Source organism: Heptranchias perlo, chromosome 2, assembly GCF_035084215.1.
Source record: "Heptranchias perlo isolate sHepPer1 chromosome 2, sHepPer1.hap1, whole genome shotgun sequence".
Classification (NCBI taxonomy): Eukaryota; Metazoa; Chordata; class Chondrichthyes; order Hexanchiformes; family Hexanchidae; genus Heptranchias; species Heptranchias perlo.
The window spans coordinates 90,814,504-90,840,408 of NC_090326.1; the positions used below are offsets into that span (position 1 = coordinate 90,814,504).

Sequence of the window (25,905 nt, forward strand, 5' to 3'; positions counted from 1 at the left end):
ATTTGTTGGCTGTTCTAGGTCCCAAGTAAAGTTGGTTTGTGCAGCCAAAGGTTAAGGACTGTCGCATGAGGAGAGATTGGGTCAACTAGGCCTGTATTCACTAGAGTTTAGAAAAATGAGAGGGGATCTCATTGAAACATATAAAATTCTAGAAAGACTGGATGCAGGGAGGATGTTTCCCCTTGCTGGGGGGTTCCAGAACGAGGGGTCACAGTCTCAGGATACGGGGTAGGACATTTAGGACTGAGATGAGGAGAAATTTCTTCACTCAGAGGGTGGTGAATCTGTGGAATTCTCTACCACAGAAGGCTGTGGAGGCCAAGTCACTGAATATATTTAAGAAGGAGATAGATACATTTCTAGACACAGAAGGCATCAAGGGGTATGGGGAGAGAGCAGGAATGTGGTATTGAGGTAGAAGATCAGCCATGATCATATTGAATGGCGGAGCAGGCTCGAAATGCTGAATGGCCTACTTCTGCTCCTATTTTCTATGTTCTATATCCTCTTGAAGTCTATCACCTATCCTCCTTACTGTTTACTATCCTTCCAAGTTTTGTATCATCTGCAAATTTTAAAAATGTGCTCTGTACACCCAAGTCCAAGTCATGAATATATATCAAGAAAAGCAGTGGTCCCAGCACCGACCCCTGGGAAACACCACTGCACACCTCAGAAGATGACGAAAAGGGGACAAAATGATATAAGATTGGCAAAACAAAAGAAATTTAGGAAAACATTAGCCACTTTTCAACTGTAATCAGCCTGAATTAAGAAATAGAGAATTGAATTGCAAATCTCGGAGGAATTAAGGCTGCATTCTTGAAGTGATGGGGTATCTATGTTCTCATAATATATTAATAATTTTGTAGTATAAACCTACTATAGTTGGGGTTTCTCAATAAGGGAATTGTTAGGTGAGTGGATGCTCATTAGTGGGATTGAGGGTAAGGAAAAATGAGAGATAAAGCAAGTGTGGAATTATGAGTAGTGGGTAAAATTCTGTATTCTCTGGCGCCTAATGAAAACCCTGGTAGCTGATTCCATCACTTTAAAATGGTTAATTAGACCATTGCATGTTGCTGTTATAACAAATGGAATATTGACTGCACCAGCATTATATGATTCCATATGTCCTTAGAAAGTGTAAAAAACTGTCCTTTAAAAATAGAGACTGGCTTCTTGGAAGAGATTATGTCTGCTTAAGTTGCTTTTACTTGCACAAGGACTGCAGCATTTGAGATTCAAAGCTGCCATTGACGACCTTTCCTGATTATATAGCCAACTAGGGAGTACAGATCAGTTCAAAAGATCTGTACTCCCTAGTTGGGTAGAATAAAAAATACTTTGAGGCTTGTGAACATTAAAACGTCCTTCAAATTAAAAAAGCAATGTGATTCAAACATATAATAATACTTGCATTTATATAGCAACTTCTCAAAACATTTGAGTTGATTTTCACAGCCTTCGCCTGGTGTTACTGAGATGGTAACAGCTTCAAAATGGGGTCGGTAGCCTTACCGTCCCGTTAACACTGGTGATGCGGCTGGCTCTATTTTACAAAACGGCCTACCGCCGGGTGTCCAAATTTCAGGCGATAGGCCCCTTTTAATATGGAAATCGGGATCCTATGATGTAAATAGGACCCCAGTTGCCATTTTAGGTAGGAACTGGTCAGAGCCTGCAGAGTGCAGGCTCTTTCAGTTCCATTGGATGATGGAAGAGAAGAGGCCTGCCATAGGTAAATCTTGAGCTCCTGCGGGGTCCACAAAAATAATATGGGCCGCTCCCACCCTGGGAAATCCCCCACCCTTCCACAACATACCTAGCTAGCAGCATCTCCGGCATGATTTTCAGGCTTCAATCTGAGGGTCCCTTGATGCCAAAGTGAAAAAGTGAAGTTTGCAGTTCTCTTACCTTGACTGCCTCTGTCAAGTCATTAAACTTTTTCTGGCACTGTTTTGTTGTCTTGGGGATCAGAGAAGTGACACTCAGTACCACTGCCACCTCCCTCAACATGGCTCTGGTGACTGATTGATTAAGGTGACCTCCTTCTCTGCAAGATCAACAGGCAGTCTGACCTGGAGTGGATCTCATCCAGGAGGATCTGTAGGCTGGCATCTGCAAAATTCTGGGCCTCCTCCTTTTCTGCCATCACTTGCTTAAAGTGTTCCTTGTGAGCCAGTAATGTGTGAAGTAGTGAAGTCTTGAGAAATCTTTTAGTTAGAAATCACTGCAGTTGAACATTCAGACAAAAGATGGAGGAGAAAATTCACACTGATTACCTACTGTGCCAAGAATCTGCTGCTATATTAAACTGCTAGGCTAAAAGGTCCTTCAGCATCAAGTTTTCCCTCTGCCCCCTCCCCCCTTAATGATTTACTCCCTTATTGAATGGGAGTTGTCCTTATGGCCCTCCATTGAATATTAAATTGAGTTGATCCCATGAATTCTGGTAGGGTCAGTAGTGCAATTCACCAGCAGGTGGAAGTGGTGATCTGCTGGGGCACAGACCCTGAAATTCCTGGGTATTTGCTCTGCCAGTGGAAGTGCAGTGGAGTGAAACCCCCGCTCGCCTTAGCCCCAGGCTGGAGACCCTGTTCCAAACCACAGGGGCAGGGTCCTTTGCGTGACTGAGGCGGGCAGCCAGCACCTACAAGGACACTTCCACAGCACCCGCTCTGGCCTGGCCCAATCCACCCTTCTAAGGTGGAACGGTGCCATGTCACTCCAACTGAGGTCTCCTGAGGCCCAACTGGACCAAGAGTAAACATTTTTTCCAGTCTTCAGCTCCTATTGGAGCCTTTCTACTGCTTTGAAAACAAACATATAAAAGGGAAACTGTAAATGCTGGAAAGAAACAGCAGGTCAGTCAGCAGCTGTAAAGAAAGACAGGTTGGGTGTGTATGCTTCAATAGAACCGAAGAAGGATGTACATAGAAACACAGAAAATAGGAGCAGGAGTAGGCCATTCGGCCCTGCTCCACCATTCAATATGATCATGGCTGAGCCTCTATCTCAATACCATATTCCTGCTCTCTCCCCATATCCCTTCATGCCTTTTGTGTCTAGAAATCTATCTAGCTCCTTCTTAAATATATTCAGTGACTTGGCCTCCACAGCCTTCTGTGGTAGAGAATTCCACATGTTCCACCACCCTCTGAGTGAAGAAATTTCTCCTCATTTCAGTCCTAAATGTCCTACCCCATATCCTGAGACTGTGATCCCTTTCCCCCAGCCAGGGGAAACATCCTCCCTGCATCCCGACTGTCTAGCCCTGTCAGAATTTTATATGTTTCAATGAGATCCCCTCTCATTCTTCTAAACTCGAGTGAATACAGGCCGAGTCGACCCAATCTCTCCTCATATGACAGTTCTACCATCCCAGGAATCAGTCTGGTGAACCTTCGCTGCACTCCCTCTATGGCAAGTATATCCTTTCTTTGGTAAGGAGATCAAAACTGCACACAATACTCCAGATGTGGTCTCACCAAGGCCCTGTATAACTGCAGTAAATCATCCTTGCTCCTGTACTCAAATCCTCTTGCAATGAAGGCCAACGTACTATTTACCTTCCTAACTGCTTGCTGCACCTGCATGTTTGCTTTCAGTGATTGGTGTACAAGGACACCCAGGTCCTTTGTACATCAACATTTCCCAATCTATCACCATTTAAATAATACTCTGCCTTTCTGTTTTTCCTTCCGAAATGGATAACTTCACATTTATCCGCATAATACTGCATCTGCCATGTATTTGCCCACTCACTCAACTTATCTAAATCGCCTTGAAGCCTCTTTGCATCCTCCTCACAACTCACGATCCCACCTAGTTTTGTGTTGTCTGCAAACTTGGAAATATTACATTTGGTTCCCTCATCCAAATAATTGATATATATTGTGAATAGCTGGGGCTCAAGCACTGATCCCTGCAGTACCCCACTAGTCACTGCCTGCCACCCTGAAAAAGACCCATTTAGTCCTACTCTCTGCTTCCTGTCTGTTGACCAATTTTCAATCCATACCAGTATATTACCCCCAATCCCATGTGCTTTAATTTTGCCCACTAACCTCTTTTGTGGGACTTTATCAAAGGCCTTCTGAAAATCCAAATAATCCACATCCACTGGTTCTCCCTTATCTATTCTACCAGTTACATCCTCAAAAACTCCAGTAGGTTTGTCAAACATGATTTCCCTTTCATAAATCCGTGTTGACTTTGTCTAATCCCATTGATATTTTCTAAGTGTCTTGTTATCACATCCTTTATAATAGACTCTAGCATTTTCCCTACTACTGATATTCGACTAACCAGTCTGTAGTTCCCTGCTTTCTCTCCCTCCTTTTTTAAATAATGGGGTTACATTTGCCACCCTCCAATCTGCAGGAACTGTTCCATAATCTATAGAATTTTGGAAGATGACAACTAATGCATCCACTATTTCCATGGCTACCTCTTTTAGTATTCTGGGATGCAGATTATCAGGTCCTGGGGATTTATCTGCTTTCAGTCCCATTAATTTCTCCAGCACTTTTTTTTACTAATACTAATTTCCTTTAATTCCTCCTTCTCACTAGTCCCTTGGTTCCCTCGCATTTCTGGGAAGTTATTTGTGTCCTCTTCCGTGAAAACAGAACCAAAGTATTTGTTTAATTGCTCTGCCATTTCCCTGTTCCCATTATAAATTCTCCCATTTCTGACTGTAAGGGACCTACATTTGTCTTAACTAATCTTTTTCTTTTTACATACATTCCCGAGCTCTTTTCCTGTACTCGTCTCAATTTTAAAAAAATTATCCACTTCCCTTTTCAAAACTATTATAGATTCTGTTTCCACCAGTGTTCCTAATATGGATTCCATGTCCTAACAATGCTCTGCGTTTTTTTAAAAAAATGCCCCCTAGCCTCTCTCTTCATTATTTGGTGATAATCCTAAATTTATGCTTTCCAGTTATCAACTCACCAACCAGTGGAAAAGTTTGTCAATCCTCTCATAATTTTGAGCATCTCTATCAGATCTCCTTCCAACCTTGCACATGTAGTTGGAGGTGAGGGTGGAATTGGCAGGGGAGAGGGGTTCAAGGAGACGGTTGGTAGTGGAGAAAAGAAGCTAGGGGTTATCTTGCATTCCAGAATGATCATGGGGTAGTGAGCAGTTTTGGCAGAGGAGAGCATGGCCTGACAGTGCTTAATGTAGTCTAGCCAGATCTGGCAATGAATGTCTGAATCAGTTGTGAGCCATAGATGTTCAAGTCTGCATTTCTTGGACTATGGAAAAGGCAGGGAAATGCGATTAGAGCAAACAGCTCCAGTTGAAAAGTTATCACTGACAGACAGAATCAGCTGACCGGCCTCCTTCTGTACTATAAATTCTATAATTCTGCATGATATAATGGTGCTATCATTTAAAAACCATGTAATCTTTGATTCACATGAGCAGTGTCATAGGAGATTCATTAGTTATGATAGAATCATAACTATCAGATAGGCTAGAAGGAGGACAGAAGGAGGCCATTCAGCACACTGTGCCTGTTCTGGCTCTTTGAAAGAGCTATCCAATTAGTCCCAACTCCCCTGCCCTTTCCCCATAGCCCTACAAATTTTTCCATTTTAAATATATATCCAGTTCCCTTTTGAAAGTTACTATTGAATCTACTTCCATCACCCTTTTAGGCAGTACATTCCAGGTCATAACAAATCGCTGTGTTTAAAAAAAAAAATCTCCTCATCTCCCCCCTGTTTTTTTTGCTATGTTGTTCAAAATTTTCCACAAATTGACACTTAGAGAAAGGGAGAGAGAGGATAAGATAAGAAAGATGACTGAGACATGGAGAAATTCACATGGGCGCAGTAGTGGCTCTTCTTCTGAGGTTGTGGCTGAGCCCAATACTAGGACAGTATACTACCAGTACTATATATAACATGGGAGTGATTGACACTAGTGGTGGGTGCCCGGAGCTTATAAATGTTCCAGTTACAAATTCATGGTCTGCCGTAAATATTCACACAGGTTCAGTGCCACTGGTTACTTCCATAACCAGACCTCCTACCTCTTGCATTCCAGAGTTAACTCACACTGCCCAATATGTTGGGGAACTTGGGGGATATAACAATGCGTCTTTCTACGACCTGCATACTGTGCCTTTTGCACATGTCCCCACATGCGCGTCTCCAATCTTTTGCTTAGCAGAACTGGCAGGCTCTGGTAAGAGAAGGTTGATGACAAATCAAAATGATGGTTTATTTTTCAGAATGCACATGACTGAACAAAAGTAGCAAATCCAGACTTTTATAAAATCGTCCTACAACACTTCCTGTAACAACACGAAGCAACAAAAACATGCTATGCTATCCTGAAGAACAGACGGAATATTCATTTTTTTGTTTTATTTACTTTCTGCTCAGCTTGTAGCAAGGAAAACCAAACTGCTACATCATAATTCACGGCTCAGGTGAAGACCTGCCTTCTCACAGCCTTTGTTAGACCTGACTAACCCTGCAAATGGCTTTTTCTCTCCTTTTTTATTAATTCTAACACAAGGAAACTGAATCTCACCAAACCGCCCTTGCAATTACCCTTGCTGAGCTCAAATGAATCGAGTCATCTCAATCAGAATATTTGTGAACGATCACTGATCTTTTATTGTCTGAAGCACATTGGCTCAGACACTCCATCTGAATCTGAATCCTAATCTCCCAATCCTGTCCTGTGAATATACAATCATAGAAGGTTACAGCACGGAAGGAGACCATTCCCCATCGAGTCCACGCCGGCTCTATGCATGAGCAATCCAGCTAGTCCCACTCCCCCACTCTTTCACTGTAGCCCTGCACATTTTTTCGTTTCAAGTACTTATTCAGTTCCCTTTTGAAGGCCATGATTGAATCTGCCTCCACCACCCCCTCGGGCAGTGCATTCCAGATCCTATCCACTCACTGTGTAAAAAAAGTTTTTCCTCATATAACCTTTGATTCTTTTGCCAATCACCTTAAATCTATGCCCTCTGGTTCTTGACCCTTCCGCCAATGGGAATAGTTTCTCCCTATCTACTCTGTCTGGACCCTTCATGATGTTGAATACCTCTTTCAAATCTCCTCGCAGCCGTCTCTTTTCCAAGGAGAACAACCCCAGCTTTTCCAGTCTATCCACGTAACTGAAGTCCCTCATCCCTGGAATCATTCCAGAAAATCTCTTCCACACCCTCTCTAAGGCCTTCACATCCTTCCTGAATTCTGGTGCCCAGAACTGGATGCAATACTCCAGTTGTTGCCGAACCAGTGTTTTATAAATATAGCTCCTCAGAAGTAGCATTTTAAACACATATTACACCAAGGTCCCCCTGTGGTCACTGTGACCATTCCGTTCCTTCAATGAGTACTAAAAACCCACCCCACTGTTTTTAAAAAAAAAAGCTAGGTGTGAAGGTGAAAAAATAAAGTCTATTTGAGGTTCTACTGCAGTGCTGTAAAATCTACTCCTGGCTGACTGAAATTCATTTCACCCGATTTTTTTTTTGCATCTTTTTAGTCACACTGGGGATGCATTTGCAGGTGAACTTCCATTGATGAAAGTCTGAGGCAATTGCATAATTAATTCTTCTTGATGTGTTTTCTAATTTTCTTCTGCCTTGCTGTTCTGAGTTAGTTTTGGTAGATAAATAAAACTGTTTTCTGAATTACTGTTTATCAAGTACCTTCCCATTTTAAGCTATGTTTAAATGTTTGACCAGTTTAAACTATCAACTATTTTACACTTGTCATGAGTATTTTGGTGGTATCTTTATTTGCAAACTTCTTGCTGAATAAGAGGAATGCATGCTATTTGGGAATACAGCAATGTCAACATTTATATATAATTAAGAATGAAATGTAAGCCATATGGTCTAAATATCTGAGATCAGTTTGAAGTAATGTACCTCTCAGGAAGGTGGAAAGAATATTTAATCTGATAACCCATAGAAGTCTACAGAAGTAGCATTTAGCTGATATATATATACCGTATTTGGCAGTATTTAATTTAACATAAGGTTAATTGATAAATCTCCCCTATAAAAAGGGATTTTTGTTCTAAGGAAGAAAAAAATGTAACATTTTTCAATGTAAACCTTCAGGCTTTCATTTTTATTTGCACACATACCATAGGCTCCCATGTGAAGGGATCATTGACTTGGGAATGAAAAGACTGTTATATAAGGCACATGCGGTAAGAGAGAGACTGCTCTTTAATGTAACTGCTAGTACAGTTTTAATTAAGGCAGCCGCAATTGATTTGCAATCTAGAATATGCCAATTTGTTTATTACATTGCAGTTTGATAGCCTACAACAGTATTTTTATAGAGTGTCATTGATTTACGATGACACATTTATAAATGTTTCATACTATAAAATGTTGGGTATGGAGGAAGAATAGTTTTGTTTAAAGATTAAAGAGCTGATTGTGCAAAGAAATCATGTGCTATCGATTGCACATCATATCTTTTATTTTCCTAGCCAATATTCATCCCTTCCTCCTGTTGGCTGGAGAATAGTCCTATTAGTGCCAGGAACTCTCCAGCAGCTCAACCAAATGGGAATAATTTGTGTGAGAGTCTTGACAGTGCATAACGCCTGAGTCAGGACCCCCTCCAGGAAATTCGGCAGCATGGAGCGGAGCACGTGCTGGGCCTCCTCCACTCAGCATTACCTAATCTACAGGCAACCTAAACAGCAGTCTTTATAGGGACCGCTGGATGCCGCCGCCAAAAACGGATGGTTTTTTTGTATACTTACCTTGATGTGTAGGCGGGAGGAGCAGCAGTGCTCCTCTTGGTTACACAGCACTATTGCAGGTAGCTGCAGGCCCACTTTTGTGGGTAGCTTATAAAAATATTCATAAAAGAATAACTTTGTACAGCTGGGGGAAAAGGCTTGTCTGAGTGGGTACTTCTCCATGATCACTTTCATTAAAACTGGGTAATTAGCCAGCAGAGGGAGTTAGGAGTTAAACTAAAAAGTAGGACCTCAAAGGTAGTAATCTCAGGATTGCTACCAGTGCCACGGGCTAGTCAGAGAAGGAATGACAGGATAGCTAGGATGAATACGTGGCTTGAGAGATGGTGCAAGAGGGAGGGATTCAAATTCCTGGGACATTGGAACCGGTTCTGGAGGAGGTGGGACCAGTACAAATTGGACGGTCTGCATCTGGGCAGGACTGGAACCAATGTCCTAGGGGGAGTGTTTGCTAGTGCTGTTGGGGAGGGTTTAAACTAAAGTGGCAGGGGGTTGGAAACCGATGCAGGAAGTCAGTGGGAAGTAAAGTGGTGACAGAAACAAAAGGCAGTAAGGGAGAGTGTACAAAACATGACCGGACAGATGGTCTGAGAAAGCAGGGCAAAGACCAAGGGAAGTCTAGATTAAACTGCATTTATTTCAATGCAAGAAGTCTGATGGGCAAGGTAGATGAACTCAGGGCATGGATGGGTACATGGGACTGGGATGTTATAGCTATTACTGAAACATGGCTAAGGGAGGGGCAGGACTGGCAGCTCAATGTTCCAGGGTACAGATGCTATAGGAAAGATAGAGCAGGAGGTAAGAGAGGAGGGGGAGTTGCGTTCTTGATTAGGGAGAACATCACGACAGTAGTGAGAGAGGATATATCCAAGGGTTCGCCCATGGAGTCTATATGGGTAGAACTGAAAAATAAGGAGGGAGAGATCACTTTGATAGGATTGTACCACAGACCCTCAAATAGTCAACGGGAAATTGAGGAGCAAATATGTAAGGAGATTACAGACAGCTGCAAGAAAAATAGGGTGCTAATAGTAGGGGACTTTAACTTTCCCAACATTGACTGGGACAGCCATAGCATTAGGGGCTTGGATGGAGAGAAATTTGTTGAGTGTATTCAGGAGGAATTTCTCATTCAGTATGTGGATGGCCCGACTAGAGAGGGGGCAAAACTTGACCTCCTCTTGGGAAATAAGGAAGGGCAGGTGACAGAAGTGTTAGTGAGGGATCACTTTGGGACCAGTGATCATAATTCCATTAGTTTTAAGATAGCTATGGAGAATGATAGGTCTGGCCCAAAAGTTAAAATTCTAAATTGGGGAAAGGCTAATTTTGATGGTATTAGACAGGAACTTTCAGAAGTTGATTGGGAGAGTCTGTTGGCAGGCAAAGGGACGTCTGGTAAGTGGGAGGCCTTCAAAAGTGTGTTAACCAGGGTTCAGGGTATGCACATTCCTTATAAAGTGAAGGCCAAGGCTGGTAGAAGTAGGGAACCTTGGATGACTCGGGAGATTGAGGCCCTAGTCAGAAAGAAGAAGGAGGCATATGACATGCATAGGCAGCTGGGATCAAGTGGATCCCTTGAAGAGTATAGTGATTGCCGGAGTAGAGTTAAGAGAGAAATCAGGAGGGCAAAAAAGGGACATGAGATTGCTTTGGCAGATAAGGCAAAGGTGAATCCAAAGAGCTTCTACAAATACATAAAGGGCAAAAGAGTAACTAGGGAGAGAGTAGGGCCTCTTAAGGATCAACAAGGTCATCTATGTGCGGAACCACAAGAAATGGGTGAGATCCTGAATGAATATTTTGCATCGGTATTTATGGTTGAGAAAGGCATGGATGTTAGGGAACTTGGGGAAATAAATAGTGATGTCTTGAGGAGTGTACATATTACAGAGAGGGAGGTGCTGGAAGTCTTAACACGCATCAAGGTAGATAAATCTCCGGGACCTGATGAAATGTATCCCAAGACGTTATGGGAGGTTAGGGAGGAAATTGCGGGTCCCCTAGCAGAGATATTTGAATCATCGACAGCTACAGGTGAGGTGCCTGAAGATTGGAGGGTAGCAAATGTTGTGCCTTTGTTTAAAAAGGGCGGCAGGGAAAAGCCTGGGAACTACAGACCGGTGAGCCTGACATCTGTAGTGGGTAAGTTGTTAGAGGGTATTCTGAGAGACAGGATCTACGGGCATTTGGAGAGGCAGGGACTGATTAGGAACAGTCAGCATGGTTTTGTGAGAGGAAAATCATGTCTCACAAATTTGATTGAGTTTTTTGAAGGGGTAACCAAGAAGATAGATGAGGGCTGTGCAGTAGACGTGGTCTACATGGACTTTAGCAAAGCCTTTGACAAGGTACCGCATGGTAGGTTGTTACATAAGGTTAGATCTCACGGGATCCAAGGTGAGGTAGCCAATTGGATACAAAATTGGATTGACGACAGAAGACAGAGGGTGGTTGTGGAGGGTTGTTTTTCAAACTGGAGGCCTGTGACCAGCGGTGTGCCTCAGGGATCGGTGCTGGGTCCGCTGTTATTTGTTATTTATATTAATGATTTGGATGAGAATTTAGGAGGCATGGTTAGTAAGTTTGCAGATGACACCAAGATTGGTGGCATTGTGGACAGTGAAGAAGGTTATCTAGGATTGCAACGGGATCTTGATAAATTGGGCCAGTGGGCCGATGAATGGCAGATGGAGTTTAATTTAGATAAATGTGAGGTGATGCATTTTGGTAGATCGAATCGGGCCAGGACCTACTCCGTTAATGGTAGGGCGTTGGGGAGAGTTATAGAACAAAGAGATCTGGGAGTACAGGTTCATAGCTCCTTGAAAGTGGAGTCACAGGTGGGATAGGGTGGTGAAGAAGGCATTCAGCATGCTTGGTTTCATTGGTCAGAACATTGAATACAGGAGTTGGGATGTCTTGTTGAAGTTGTACAAGACATTAGTTAGGCCACACTTGGAATACTGTGTACAGTTCTGGTCACTCTATTATAGAAAGGATATTATTAAACTAGAAAGAGTGCAGAAAAGATTTACTAGGATGCTACCTGGACTTGATGGTTTGACTTATAGGGAGAGTTTGGATAGACTGAGACTTTTTTCCCTGGAGAGTAGGAGGTTTAGGGGTGATCTTATAGAAGTCTATAAAATAATGAGGGGCATAGATAAGGTAGATAGTCAAAATCTTTCCCCAAAGGTAGGGGAGTCTATAACGAGGGGGCATAGATTTAAGGTGAGAGGGGAGAGATACAAAAGGGTCCAGAGGGGCAATTTTTTCACTCAAAGGGTGGTGAGTGTCTGGAACGAGCTGCCAGAGGCAGTAGTAGAGGCGGGTACAATTTTGTCTTTTAAAAAGCATTTGGACATTTACATGGGTAAGATGGGTATAGAGGGATATGGGCCAAGTGCAGGCAACTGGGACTAGCTTAGTGGTATAAACTGGACAACATGGACATGTTGGGCCGAAGGGCCTGTTTCCATGTTGTAAACTTCTATGATTCTTCTATGATTCTACAGTATTACCTATCTATCTATACATTGAAGTAATTAAAAGGGTGCATATGTGTGTATTCCTGACTGGCACATCACACTTCCTAGGGATAATTTTTCAACTTTGAGCTGCCAGTGGGGAGCCTCATCTGCCGATAGAATGTACATGAATCTGAATTTCTGAACAAGGCTCTCTGCTGGCAGTATGAAGCTAGAAAATTACCTATCATGTGTCACTATTTCCTGTTACACTTAATTATAGACAAATTAATTCCACTTAAATTTCTAGCAGCTGAGAAAGAATGCCATTTGGAACATACACAAACAATTCCACCAACAGAGAAAATATCTTCAGTAACACAGAAGGTAGAATGTTGTAGCATATGGCTTAGCACTTACATTTAAAAAGAGAGAAAACTGGACATTTCAACCTCGGTGCTGATTTGCAGCCTGAAGAGCTATTAAATTCTGATTGATTGATTGACTTCACACTACACAGTTCACTCACCAAACAATTAAACTTTTATTGCCCTGATACTTTATTTACTTAACATTTAGACTTGTAGATTTAAGGTGACACAGCCCTACCGTAGCAGCAGAATAATATGTTGTGCATTACATGCTTTAGCAGTCCTGTCCTTATAATGCAACCTATTATCCAGTTTACCATGAGCAACTGCACAGGAGATCCACAAACAGCAATGTGATAATGACCAGATAATCTGTTTCGGTTGAGGGATAAATATTGGCCAAGACATCAAGGACAGCTCCCCTGTTCTTCTTCGAAATTGTGCCATTGGATCTTTTACATCAACCTGAGAGGGCAAACAGGGCCTCAGCTTAATGTTTCATCCAAAAGACAGTACCTCCGACTAGACTGTCAGCCTAGATTTTGTGCTCATGTCTCTGGAGTGGGACTTGATCCCACAACCTTTACTAACTCAGAGGCGAGAGTGCTACCAACTAAACCACAGCTGACACCAAGCAATAGATTGATATTTTCTTTCCCTGAGCTGGGGACATTAATGTAATACTAGCTGCAATAATGTCTGTTCCAGCTGCTTGGTCACTGTTACCCTACATTATCCAAATTAAATTTCGATTGGACAGATATCCAATTTGTCAATAAATCCAAAGTGGCAAAACTTTGCCACCAACAGAAAACACTTAGGATTTCACATGGGAGAAATTGTTGTTAATAAATTAAAAATAGGGATATTAATGCCCTGGAACAAAAAGCAGAATACATACTATCCACATGTTTATAGTGGCCATTTGAGATATGACGTGCTTGTTTAGAATGTAGACTTTTATCGTGCATTAATGTGCAACTGGTCCCTTGTTTTCATTTATATATCAATGAGCTTTTTTTGTTGTTGCAAGAAACTAGCATAACACTTGGTTAGCAGGTATGCACCAATCCTGGCACAACAGGATTCATAGAATATAGTTTTCAGTTTCATAGAGATGTGGCAGTTTATAATAGTTTTGTACTAAAATGGAAACTTGAGCGTAATGAAAGCACTTGCTTGTGATTTTTTTTTCTCTTTGGTCTGCCTTTTAGCTTACAGCTGGCACAATCTCACATTATAGCCATCCTAATGAGTGTGAAGTGTTTTGTGGATTAATGTGTGTGGGTGCTTCAACCATACTTTATAAAATGTTTTGCTTAAAGGATCAAGAAAACGTAGAAGAGATAGTTTCAATACAAAGTGCTCTCCTTGTCTATGATTTATTCTGAATGTACTCTTTCCTTCCCCATGCATTCCTTTTTCTTAAGTATGTACTTATTGATTATTTCCTGAACTCTATAAACACCCAAGCAGTAAATGATATTAACAAAAAGCAAAATACTGCAGATGCTAGAAATCTGAAACAAAACCAGAAAACACTGGAGATACTCAGTAGGTCAGGCAGCATCCATTGAGAAAATACGAGTCAGTTGACGTTTCAGATATAAACCCTTGCCCTATTATTGAGTTGTCTTTAACTCAAGAGGTCACAAATTTGAGACATGGAATGACTTTTTTGCCCCCTGCTATATGAACATTGTACTCCAGACTAATCAATCTTTATTACAAGCTTGTGGGAACCAGTTAATAACTCTGTTGCCAAGCTCAGTTTTTTTTAAAGGTTTGAACAGTTGTAAACTTACTAATAAGAGTTTCAAATGAGACCATGGAAAAAAGTTTGTTAGAATGAAGATGCACTTCTAATATTCAGCAGCAGCAAAAGATGTTCTGCATCTGAATGTTTGTGATCAGAAATTCTGGTTTGGAAGAGCAAAACTCCTGATTAAAATCTGCTTTGATCAATTTAGGTTTGTTAAATGGTGGATTAATTACACGGTGAAATGTTTTGATTGTTCACCTTTTACTTGTGCTTCTCGCTCTGAGAACTGTGTTCAATCACTATGTAATTAGGTGATTTCTTTATAATTTAAGGTCCAAGGCCAAGTTCGCCACACAAAGATTCACTTTGACAAACTAAAGAATGATGTGTGCCAGAAAGTGGACCTACTTGGAGCAAGTCGATGCAATCTTCTTTCTCACATTTTAGCAACATATCAGGTAAAAGCACTAGAATATTTTAATCTTCTTCTATTTGTTACCTATGATTGTTAGGAAAGTAGATGAGTTCATCGTTTAAAAAAAAATCAAAACAAGTGCAAAATAACTTTTTGAATAGAAGAATGATTCAAAAGTGAAACAATCAATACATTTTAATCTAATTTTTACCCTTACTGCACATATTGATCTGAGACTGGTTTGTGTTCGAATGTGCAACAGTCACATTGACTGTGGTCATACTGAAACTCAAATTTGTGAATTATTTGAATATTTGAGTGAATCTAGTGCCGAGACCCAGCATGTGTATGTACTATGGATGTTGGTGTGATGACCCATGCATCAGTGTCTATATGCAAAAGTCAACTGAAAGTGAAAACTTAAGAACCTTCTGCTGAGCAAATTATAGCTAAAAAAATATACAACATTTTGAACGCGCAGTTATCATAGTATGGTACAGCCAAAGAGGAGGCAATTCGGCCCATTGTGCCTATGCCAACACTTTGAAAGAGCTATCCAATTAGTCGCCCTCCCCTGCTCTTTCCCCATAGCTGTGTAAATTTTTTCCCTTCAAGTATTTATCCAATTCCTTTTTAAAAGTTACTATTGAATCTGCTTCCACCACCCTTTCAGGCAGTACATTCTGGATCATCATAACGCGCTGTGTAAAAAAAAAATGTTTCCTCATATCTCCTCTGGTTCTTTTGCCAGTTATCTTAAATCTGTGTCTTCTGGTTACCGACCCTTCTGACAGTGCAAATGGTTCCCCTTATTTACTCTATCAAAACTGTTCATGATTTTCAACACCTCTATCAAATCTCCTCTTAACCTTCTCTGTCCGAAGGAGAGCAACCCCAGCTTCTCCAGTGTCTCCACATAACTGAAGTCCCTCATCCCTGGTATCATTCTGGTAAATCTCTTCTGCACCCTCTCTAAGGCCTTGACATCCTTCCTAAAGTGTGGTGCCCAGAATTGAACACAATACTCCAGCTGAGGCCTAATCAGTGCTTTTATAAAGGTTTAGCATAAGTTCCTTGCTTTTGTACTCTATGGGCTCGAATTTAGCAGGCCTGCGGGTTCCCAGCGGGTGGTCCTCCGGGAGCGTCGAAAACGCGAACGGCGAAATTAGTGGGTTGCCCACGCGATCGCGGGATAATTGGACCCATTAAGCCCTGCTTCCGGGTTCTGCGCTCCCCAGCTGCGTGCCGGCCGGCTGCGCATGCGCAGTACCGTCGACGTGATGTAGGAGCTCCAGTTAAAGGGGCAGTCTCCCAAAGCCCCTCCTGCTGCAAGCAAGAGGTCTGGGAGAATGGCTCAACAAAGGGGAAAGGCTGCGCCCCGTTTTTCAGATCTGGCACTGCAGCTGATGCTGGAGGGCGTGAGGAGGAGGAGGGAAACACTCTTCCCAGAAGATGGACGCAGGTTCCCTGCCGCCGCAACCAGGAAGGCATGGGCAGAGGTGGCGGCGGAGGTGAGCAGCAGGGGCAACACCCCAAGGACTTGGGAGCAGTGCCGCAAGCGCTTCAATGACCTGACTAGGTCTGGCAAGGTGAGTACACCAACGCACCCTCCCACATCCCGTCCCCACCATCACGCCAAGCAGATCACAACCCCCTCCTGCACAGCCACCACTGCGCTCCATCAGCAATCCTCACAGCCACTCATTCACCATCCTCGCCGTGCACGCAAGTACCCACCGTCCCTGACCCCACCCGAACACTACCACACACCCCAATCCCCATGCAATGGGATGGGCACGTGGCCCACGCTTCCTCCCATCCGTTCCGCGCCACGCTCAACCCAACCACACCGATGCTCGATGCGTCTCACGATGCAAGACGCACCCACTCACACATCTGTGTTTTGCCTCCACAGGAGAAGAGAAGCAAGAACAATAGGGAAAGGGCACGCACCGGAGGTGGGCCGCCGCAAGTGGTGGAGCTCACCGACGCAGAGGTGGAGGCGCTCGACCTCGCTCGCACGCGACATTGCCTGTCGGTGGCCGATGGCGAGTGTGTCGCTGCCGAAACGGCCGGTAAGGGAAAGCTGACACTCAACACCCATGATCGCGAGTTACCGTCTCATCACCTGCCATCAGGCGCACTGTCAAGTTGGTCCACATGCCTCAAAGTGCCCTCTGTTCTCTTGCAGGTCCGTCTTTGGGTCAAGCGAGCGTGGAGGGCGATTCCTCAGAGGACATGGCGGTCTCTGAGGGTGCATCGTCACATCAGAGCCAACCATCCACCAGCGCAGAGACACGCACCTCGGTGGGTCCCCCTCGCCAACTAGTTGGGGTAGCACTTGGTGAGTCACTGCGCACGAGTGAGCATGAGCAGACCCTGGTGGCAGGGGCAGCCGCGGAGGGTCCGCGACGGAGGGAGCACTCATCTCCAGGCTCTGCTCAGCCGGACCCAGATGCTGAACCCAGGGGGCCACCAGAGAAAAGGAGAGTCGTCGAGGGCCACCAGCTAATTGCTGAGGTGCTGGCAGAGGTGCCGCGCGCATTGTCCACAATAGCGCAGGCGATGGAGGAGTCCACCTCCTGCATGTGGGCATTGGTGGCGCAGGCACAGGAGGGTACCGGCGACACAGTGTCGCGGGTAGGTGCGGGACTGTCTGCGGTGGAGGACAGGCTGGCCTCCCTCGAGCGTCACGCACAGCTCCACTTCGAGTCCTTGCAGGCCCTCACAACGTCTGTACGGATTCAGGGTGAGCAACATTCCGACGCCACCAACAGGCTGAGGGATACACTAGGGGTGGCCTTGCAAGGCCTCACACATGCCATCCAAACTGCCGTCCAGCAGGGTGGAAGGGGTGATGTGGGCCGAGGCCAAGAGAGGGATGATGGTGACCGGGGACATGGAAGCGGGGACGGCTCTCAAGGCGTCCCCACGTCCCACCCGTCGCCCACCTCTCAACCAGTACCCGCAATGGTGCCTCCTCTCCAGGTGGCCGAGTCTGCCCCTGCCCCGGTGCAGGAGGAGCAGTCTGTGGAGGTGCCCTCATGGGCACCGAAACCCAGGGGCCGTCCGCCCAAAGCATCTACCCGGTCAAGGCAAGAAGACGAGCAACCTGCCACTACCTCTGCTGGAGCCACAGGGGTAGCACCACGTAGGGGTTCCCGGAAAAGAATTGCAAAGGCCTTATAATCACAAAGGGAATACACCAGGGTGTTTATTATTTCGTACTTTGTTTCTTATATGATGTCACATTCCAGATATTAAATAGTCTATTCTCACCACTCCTGCCACCTCTCGTCCATTCTTCCGCGGCTTGTGCAATAGTTGCGTTCCGTGGAGGCCATCATGACGGCGAACACCTGCTGCCACCCATTGGGCACACTGCTGTGGGTGCAGGATTACTGGCAGCACTCATCAGTGGAGGGGGCTGGTATGGCCGCTCGCCTGTGCAGGTGAGGAGATGCGAGCGCCTCGCAGTTTGTGACTCTAGGAGAACCGTTGACGTATGAGTGCGTCCCTGGCCCGGCGACCATCCCGGTGAGTCGCGGCTCGGCGCATGGGTCGTCCAACATCCTCTGGCGCGTCCTCCTCCTCCTCCTCCTCCTCCTCGCCCTCGCCTTCCTCAATGTGGGTGGCAGGTGTGGATGGGGCCTCCTCCAGCGGCACCCCTCTCTGTTGGGCCATGTTGTGCAGGGCACAGCAGACAACTATGATTCGTCCCACTCTGAATGGTGTGTATTGGAGCGCTCCCCCAGAACGATCAAGGCACCTGAAGCGCATCTTGAGAAGCCCTATGGTCTGCTCAATTGTAGACCTGGTAGCAGTGTGGCTGTCATTGTACCGACGCTCCGGCTCGGTGATGGGGTTCCTCAGAGGTGTCATGAGCCACGTGTGGAGGGGATACCCCTTGTCGCCGAGGAGCCAGCCGTTGCCGGCGTTGGGTGCCTGCAGGATGGGCGGGACGGCGGACTCCCTGAGGACGAAGGCATCGTGGCAGCTGCCGGGGTATCTGGCGCACACGTGTAGGAATCTCTGGCGGTGGTCACAGATGAGCTGGGCGTTCATGGAGTGATACCCCTTCCTGTTGATGAACAGCCCTGGCTCATGCGGAGGTGCCCGTATTGCGATGTGGGTGCAGTCGATTACACCCTGCACCCGTGGGAAGCCGGCCATGGCATGGAATCCAACCGCCCTCTCCATCTGGCTGCGCTCGTCCATGGCGAAGTTGATGTAGTGGGAGGCCCTGCGGAACAACCCATCGGTGACCTGCCTTATGCACTTGTGTGCAGAGGACTGACAGACCCCGGTGATGTCCCCGGTGGCACCCTGGAAGGAACCGGATGCGAAGAAGTTGAGGGCAGTGGTGACTTTGACGGCGACAGGTAAGAAGATGCTGCTTGGTCCATCAGGGAGCAGCTCGTCGTTAAGGAGGCTGCAGATGTCGGCGACTACCTGGCGATTGACTCTGAGCCTCCGTATGCACTGCTCCTCGGAGAGGTCCATGAAGCTGAGCCTCGCTCTGTACACCCTGTGCGGAGGGTAGTGCCTCCTGCGACGCATCTCTCTCTGCGGTTGCCCTCCCTCCTGCTGTGCAGGTGGGTGTGCCGCAGCACCGTGTTGGGGGGCCCCACCTCTCCGAGGCGGACGGCGTGGACTGCGAGGCTGCTGGGGCTGGTCATCCTGTTCGTCCTCCGACGATGTCAACGCACCACCCATCTGGCAGGTGTTGGTGTGAGGGGTTGTGCAGGGTAGGTGGGTGGGTCCTCGGACTGGGGCTGCGGTTTCGTGTCGGTCTGTCCTCTGGCTTGGCGGGGGTTGGTGGAGGGCAGGGGTTGCCCTATGTGACGCGTTGGCCTCCTGCGTGGGTGAGGGCTCTCCCCCGTGGAGCGCACCTTGGCACCTGCCACAGGCTGCTGGCTGCAACACGCCTGGTTTGAAAGGTACTGTTTCCCCCAGTGTGGGAAACTGACTGCGTTGAACCTAAAATCCCACACTTCCTCTTTTGACAGCTGCTTCAGCTCATTAACTGACCACAACGAGCAAGTTAAGTACTCTCAAGTGGAACCCCGCTGGCTTTAATTGCCTGCGGGATTCCCACCAGTGGGGCTTTCGTGCGCAGCCCCGCACGTCAGCGCGGTACCCGGAAGTGGCCGGGATTTCGTCCGAATCCGGTCACGTGATCGGAGATCGGGATTTTCGGGGCCCCCCCGCTGGAAACCCGCAGGTAACCTGACCCTAAAATCGAGCCCTATGCCTCTATTAATAAATGTAAGGAATCTTACAACACCAGGTTATAGTCCAACAATTTTATTTTAAAATCACAAGCTTTCGGAGATTATCCCCTTCGTCAGGTGAATGAGTGAAAGAGTCTCAAATCGCATATCTTATATTAGGCTGGGACAGCATCACACCAATCAAAAGGTGTCGTTGTTGTTCAAACAGGCCAGTCACGGAGAACAGCACGTCTCAGTACACTGGATATACATTGTGTCAATTATACAGACAGAAAGAAAGAGACCAAATGGCAGAGAGAGAGAGAGAATATTAAAACACGTAACTTTTTTTTTCCCTTTTTGCTGGTGGGGTTACGTGTGGCATGACATGAACCCAAGATCCCGGTTGAGGCCGTCCTCATGGGTGCGGAACTTGGCTATCAACTTCTGCTCGACGATTTTGCGTTGTCGTGTGTCTCGAAGGCCGCCTTGGAGAACGCTGACCCGAAGATCAGTGGCTGAATGTCCTTGACTGCTAAAGTGTTCCCCGGTGTCCGTTCACCCATTGTCGCAGTGTCTGCATGGTCTCGCCAATGTACCATGCTCTGGGGCATCCTTTCCTGCAACGTATGAGGTAGACAACGTTGGCCGAGTCACAGGAGTATGAACCATGCACCTGGTGGGTGGTGTCCTCTCGTGTGATGGTGGTATCCGTGTCGATGATCTGGCATGTCTTGCAGAGGTTGCCGTGGCAGGGTTGTGTGGTGTCGTGGACGCTGTTCTCCTGAAAGCTGGGTAATTTGCTGCAAACGATGGTCTGTTTGAGGTTGGGTGGCTGTTTAAAGGCGAGTAGTGGAGGCGTGGGGATGGCCTTCCATGACTGGCCTGTTTGAACAACAACGACACCTTTTGATTGGTGTGATGCTGTCCCAGCCTAATATAAGATATGCGATTTGAGAATCTTTCACTCATTCACCTGACGAAGGGGATAATCTCCGAAAGCTTGTGATTTTAAAATAAAATTGTTGGACTATAACCTGGTGTTGTAAGATTCCTTACATTTGTCCACCCCAGTCCATCACCGGCATCTCCACATCATGTCTATTAATAAAGCCCAAGATCCCACATGTTTTTTTAACAGCCTTCTCAACTTGTCGGCCACCTTCAAAGACTTGTGTACGTGCACCCCCAGGTCTCTCTGTTGCTGCACCCCCTTTAAAATTGTATCATTTAGTTTATATTACCTCTCTTCTTTCTTCCTACCAAAATGTATCACTTCACACTTCTCTGCATTAAATTTCATCTGCCTTGTGTTCAATCAGTTCATCTGACTTCCTGCTATACACCCGATCTATGGGAGACCAGAGTTATACTGTCACTTGCAAACTGGAAAATGGCTTGAATTCCTCACTTTTCCTAATTTAATAAGCTACAGAGTCTGATTGCTGACCAAGACTCCATTGTTATACTGCTCTTTTTGCATTGCCACAAAGCAGAAGCTACTTAGCAGCGACACAAAAGTGGCAGTATATCTGCAGACTAAGCCAAGTTTCCCATGATTTCTGCTGCCAGTCCAACAATATTCTTAGCAGACACTAAGTCCAAAGTCTGCTTTTGGTGGGATGCAAGATGTAAAGAGTTTGGAAAGATGGCCAGTTTTGGTTTCCACTTAAGTGAGAAGACTCCATCTCCACCGAACTGTGAAATGGTGATATAAGTCATGAGCCATAAATTTTGAGATTTCTAGGGTGCAAAAATGGTGTAGATGCGTCAGAGTTACTTTCTAAAATGCACGCTAAATTCCAACAGAAGTGACTTCTGGCAGAAGATGTGCCTACCCCAAAGTGCTGCATGTTTGAAAATGGCAGAATAGTGAGGGCCAAAGTTGCTATCCCAGAAATTCCACTACTTACATCAGAATTACACCTGACAATGTTAAGCCTGTGTAAGATGGGAGAAAATTACCTGCATGATTTGTCAAACTCAGAAGTGGTTGAGTTCTCAGGCTTTGAATATCCACAAACTTTGTCTGAAACATCAGGTTTTGACTGAAGCGATTCAAACTGTCATTTCTCAGCTGTGCAATTAAAATAGGATTCTGCAAACTGCCTTTCAGAAGTTTCAGGCAGGAAAATCTTTTGCTTCCCACCCTTCTGACTTGGAGTCCTTACCATGGGTTCGCTAAGGGGAATTCCCCTACATGCTTCTTGGCTGTATTGTGGTATCATGAACCTCTTGGAACCAAATTGGCCCTTATTTTAGGGATTCTGAATCCCAGGAGGAGTCTTCAGTGGGCTGCATCACCTACATGGTGTGTGATCAGCCTGGTCCCGTATCCTGACACCTATCTGAGGGGGCCGGCTAGAAAGGTCACATGAGCAGGCATTAGGAGAGAGGATGACATCTTGAAGGCTAACTCTAGTCATGCTATTTGTGCTGGGTCCTGGATGTCAATACCCACTGATCAGCAGGAGGGCAGACCGTTTGGTATCAGTTAGATCCTGAAAACCCTGAGAGATGGCACCTCAAAGCTCTCAGAAGCCGCTCTCTATTGATCACTCCAGACGCTCCCTCAAGGCCTGTATGCCAGTGATCAAACTATCCAGTTTGGATACAGTGATTGGTCTGGAGGCCTCTTTGCCAAGGGGCGATGGATTCAAACGTTTGTGATGCCACCACATACTCCATGTAGTGCTGCATTGTGTTGAATTAGTCTCTGATATTGGCATTGAGAATGGCATCAAACTGCACTGTAACCCTAATTATCTGTCACTGAGATGGTCCTCAGTGCCTGTTTGTGAGTATTACTCATCCAGCATCCTTTTTAAAGCAAGATCCTGTGACCTGTGGTCGCAGGCTCCAGCCTCAATCACTACAACCAAAGAAACAGATTATCTGCCTATGGGGCCACGCTGTGCACAAATTGGCTGCCACACTTGCTGACTTCTGTGGAGTCTGCGCTCTCTACTGTCAGAGCCCACTTTCACCTCTGATTCCTCTGGCACCATGAAGCTAATGAATGAAGGAGTGCCACACATAGAAAAAGACTTGGGAAGAGATCAGATGCAGCAGGTAGCCTACCTTGGTTGCTCTGGTGAGGTCTCTGTCAAACTTCTTTGCACTGCAAAGGAATCCTGGGTTTCAAGGGGGTGGCACTCACTGCCACAGCCACCTCCATCCACGAAAAGCACACCACGTTCTTGGCAGGTCTCCAGCTCCCTACCCCAAACAAACCGTCCTTCCTGCTCCATGGGCATGATTTTGACCTCGAGCTGGGAAGACAGCAGGGGTGGAAGATTTTCAGCTGCAAAACCCGGAAGGTATGATGGCGGGTCACAATCTGTGATTGCCGCCTTAAGGTCAACCAATTTTACTTCTGGGCTTCGCGTCCGGTAGCCAGCCTGATTGACAGGCTGTCTGGCAGGAAGGCCTGCGCTAGCAGGCTGCAGCGAGATATCGAAGTGGGGGAGGGATCATGGGCCGGGAAGGACATCGGGGGGTCTGATGCCGGGACTTGGAGATCGAGGCGGGGTGGTGGGGGTGATCTGATGTCGGGAGGAGATTGGAGGTCACTTGAAGAGGTTAGAGATCGGAAGACGAGATCTGAGGTCTTGGGTGATTAGAGATCGGGTGAAGTCAGAGTCCACCATGGTGGGGGGGGGGTCAGCCGATCGCAGGAGTCTTGTCGGCCAGGTGAGCTTGTTGGGCCTGGATGAAACACTCCTGCTCCTCCGGACCAACAAGCAGTGCAATAATGGCACTCTGCTCATGGATCCAGCCCTTCCCGCCTGCTTTCACCTGATGTGAATCGGAAGTGATGGGGAACCCAAACAGGTAAGGCTAAATTCATTTTATCTAAGTTTTCCAATGCACTAAATTAAGTACCTAAACTATTTCAATGATGTACATTGCCCCTTTAAGTGTCGGCCCGCTGGCTTTAAGTGGGGGCGGGACTTCCTGGTGTTTGCTGTGCAGACGTAGACAAACCTGCCTGGGTTAAACCCAGAAGTGGGCATGTTGGAGCCTGGATGCAGTCCCGTTCCAAAAAGCTGTTATTTTAACCTCCCACCCGCCCCCAACCCACCTGTTCTTGGGGGTTAAAATTACGCTCCATATCTCCATTATGAAGACAAGTAGGTCTGGCTCCCTTAAATTTGCTGCTCCTTTCTTCGGACCGGTAGTGATCCTTGTCTCCCAGATTGCCTACTTCCTTCAGTGCTGTCATTGACCCTTCAGCAATAGATTTTTTATTCTGCCTCTGCACCAGGTGTCTGCTTCTCCTCCACCTCACTACTGACGGCACTTTGGCATCATCGGAACTTGAGACATGTACATATTGGGCGTGATTTAGTTCAAAAAGTTCAGGTTCCAGAAACAGCAGCTAAGGGGTGTAATTTGAATGCAAATTGTTCACCCTCTGTCTACATTATAGGGATTTAAGTGGATACAGAATTAAATCCATATTCTACCACTCCATGTTGCAGTGCATTGGGGCTACAATGTGTTGTCTCATCTGTCTCTTTCATCCCACATTTTTAAGAAAAACTACTGTAGCTTCTTCTTATGGTGAAAATGTGCATATTATAGCAGGGTAAGTATTACAGACAGTGATATCCACCTACAAGCACTTAACAGGCTTAGGCCAAATTTCTCACTCTGTTATTTTAATGTAGGCATTAATATGTTTCTTTTAAATAGGTTAAAGCTGTCCGTAAAATAGTGGTGAAAGGAATTTGTTTAAGCCTGTTAAGCATTCATACAACAACACTGACAGTAATTATTTTACTGTATTGCACTGCTGGTAATATTAATACTACTAAATTCCTGTCCGTCAGTTCAGCAGCGACGATGGGGCTGAATTAATTCACTCTGCTGTTGTTGGTTCTGAACTAGCCACCCACATTCAATCACCTGTATCCCTTTCTGTGACAAGTTACTCTTGACATTGTATATCCAGCACTTCCTTGGTCTTCCTCAGCTTCTTGTTCCATGTACCTCTGTATGCACGGCCATGAAAGGTATTCTAGCTGTTTTCATTCATGAAACGTGCCCAAACCTTTGCAGTTGTCTTTCTCAGATTTTCTGTATAAGCGCTGTTTCTTGTCCAAGCCATGTTCTTATGTCTTCTTGGATCTCCCAGTATTCCTCTCAACCAACTCATCTCCGATGTTTGTATTTCTTGTTCAACTTTTCTCATGTTCTAACACTCAGATCCGTGTAATAATATGGGAATAACCATTGTTTCATAAACCCTTGCACTCATTTTAATTGAATACCTTTAGCTGTTCATATTCTGCTTAATCTTCCAAAAGCAGCAGAAGCAAGTCCAATCCTTCTTTTGATGTCTTCTTCACAACTCCCATTCTCTGACGTTAACCCACCAAGGTATACAAACTTTTCCACCTGTTCATCTGCATCCCCTCCAACTGTAACGTATATATCCTCCTGATACTTCCCAAATGACTTGATCTTTGTCTTCTTTGTGTTAATCTATCATCCAAATTTTCTACTCTCCACGTACACCTTATTAGTTAGTCTCTGCAAATCTGTTTTAGATCTGCTGAGAGGTCAATGTCATCAGCAAATCTGAGATTGTTTAAAATCTTGCCACATTACTGCTTCCAGTCCTAGATTGAATAAATCAGATGACCATGTATATCCTTGTCTCATCCCAACTGTTGATCGAAACCATTCTGTCAGTTTCCTATCTACTCCAACAGCACTCAGGGACTTGTCAGATTGATAGAAAACATCAATAACAATTTCTCATGAATACCATACATCCTCGAGACATGCCATATGATTTCTCCCTATACATAGTCAAAGGCCTGCATAAAATCTATGAAGTTGTGACAATGGATGTTGTATTCTAGAAATTTCTCTGAAATCTGTCTTATCACAA

The 25,905-nt window shown here is 45.4% G+C and overlaps 1 protein-coding gene across 4 annotated transcripts in view; it reads left to right on the plus strand.

Annotated features, from left to right (window-relative positions):
- The window catches only part of ica1 (islet cell autoantigen 1), a 164,663-nt gene that overhangs the window by 50,758 nt on the left and 88,000 nt on the right, over positions 1 to 25,905 (plus strand). For all 4 annotated transcript variants that reach the window (XM_068004038.1, XM_068004052.1, XM_068004031.1 and 1 more), the window contains exon 7: positions 14,708 to 14,833. In XM_068004038.1, the coding sequence (XP_067860139.1) occupies positions 14,708 to 14,833 (126 nt within the window). The remainder of the gene's footprint in view (positions 1 to 14,707; positions 14,834 to 25,905) is intronic.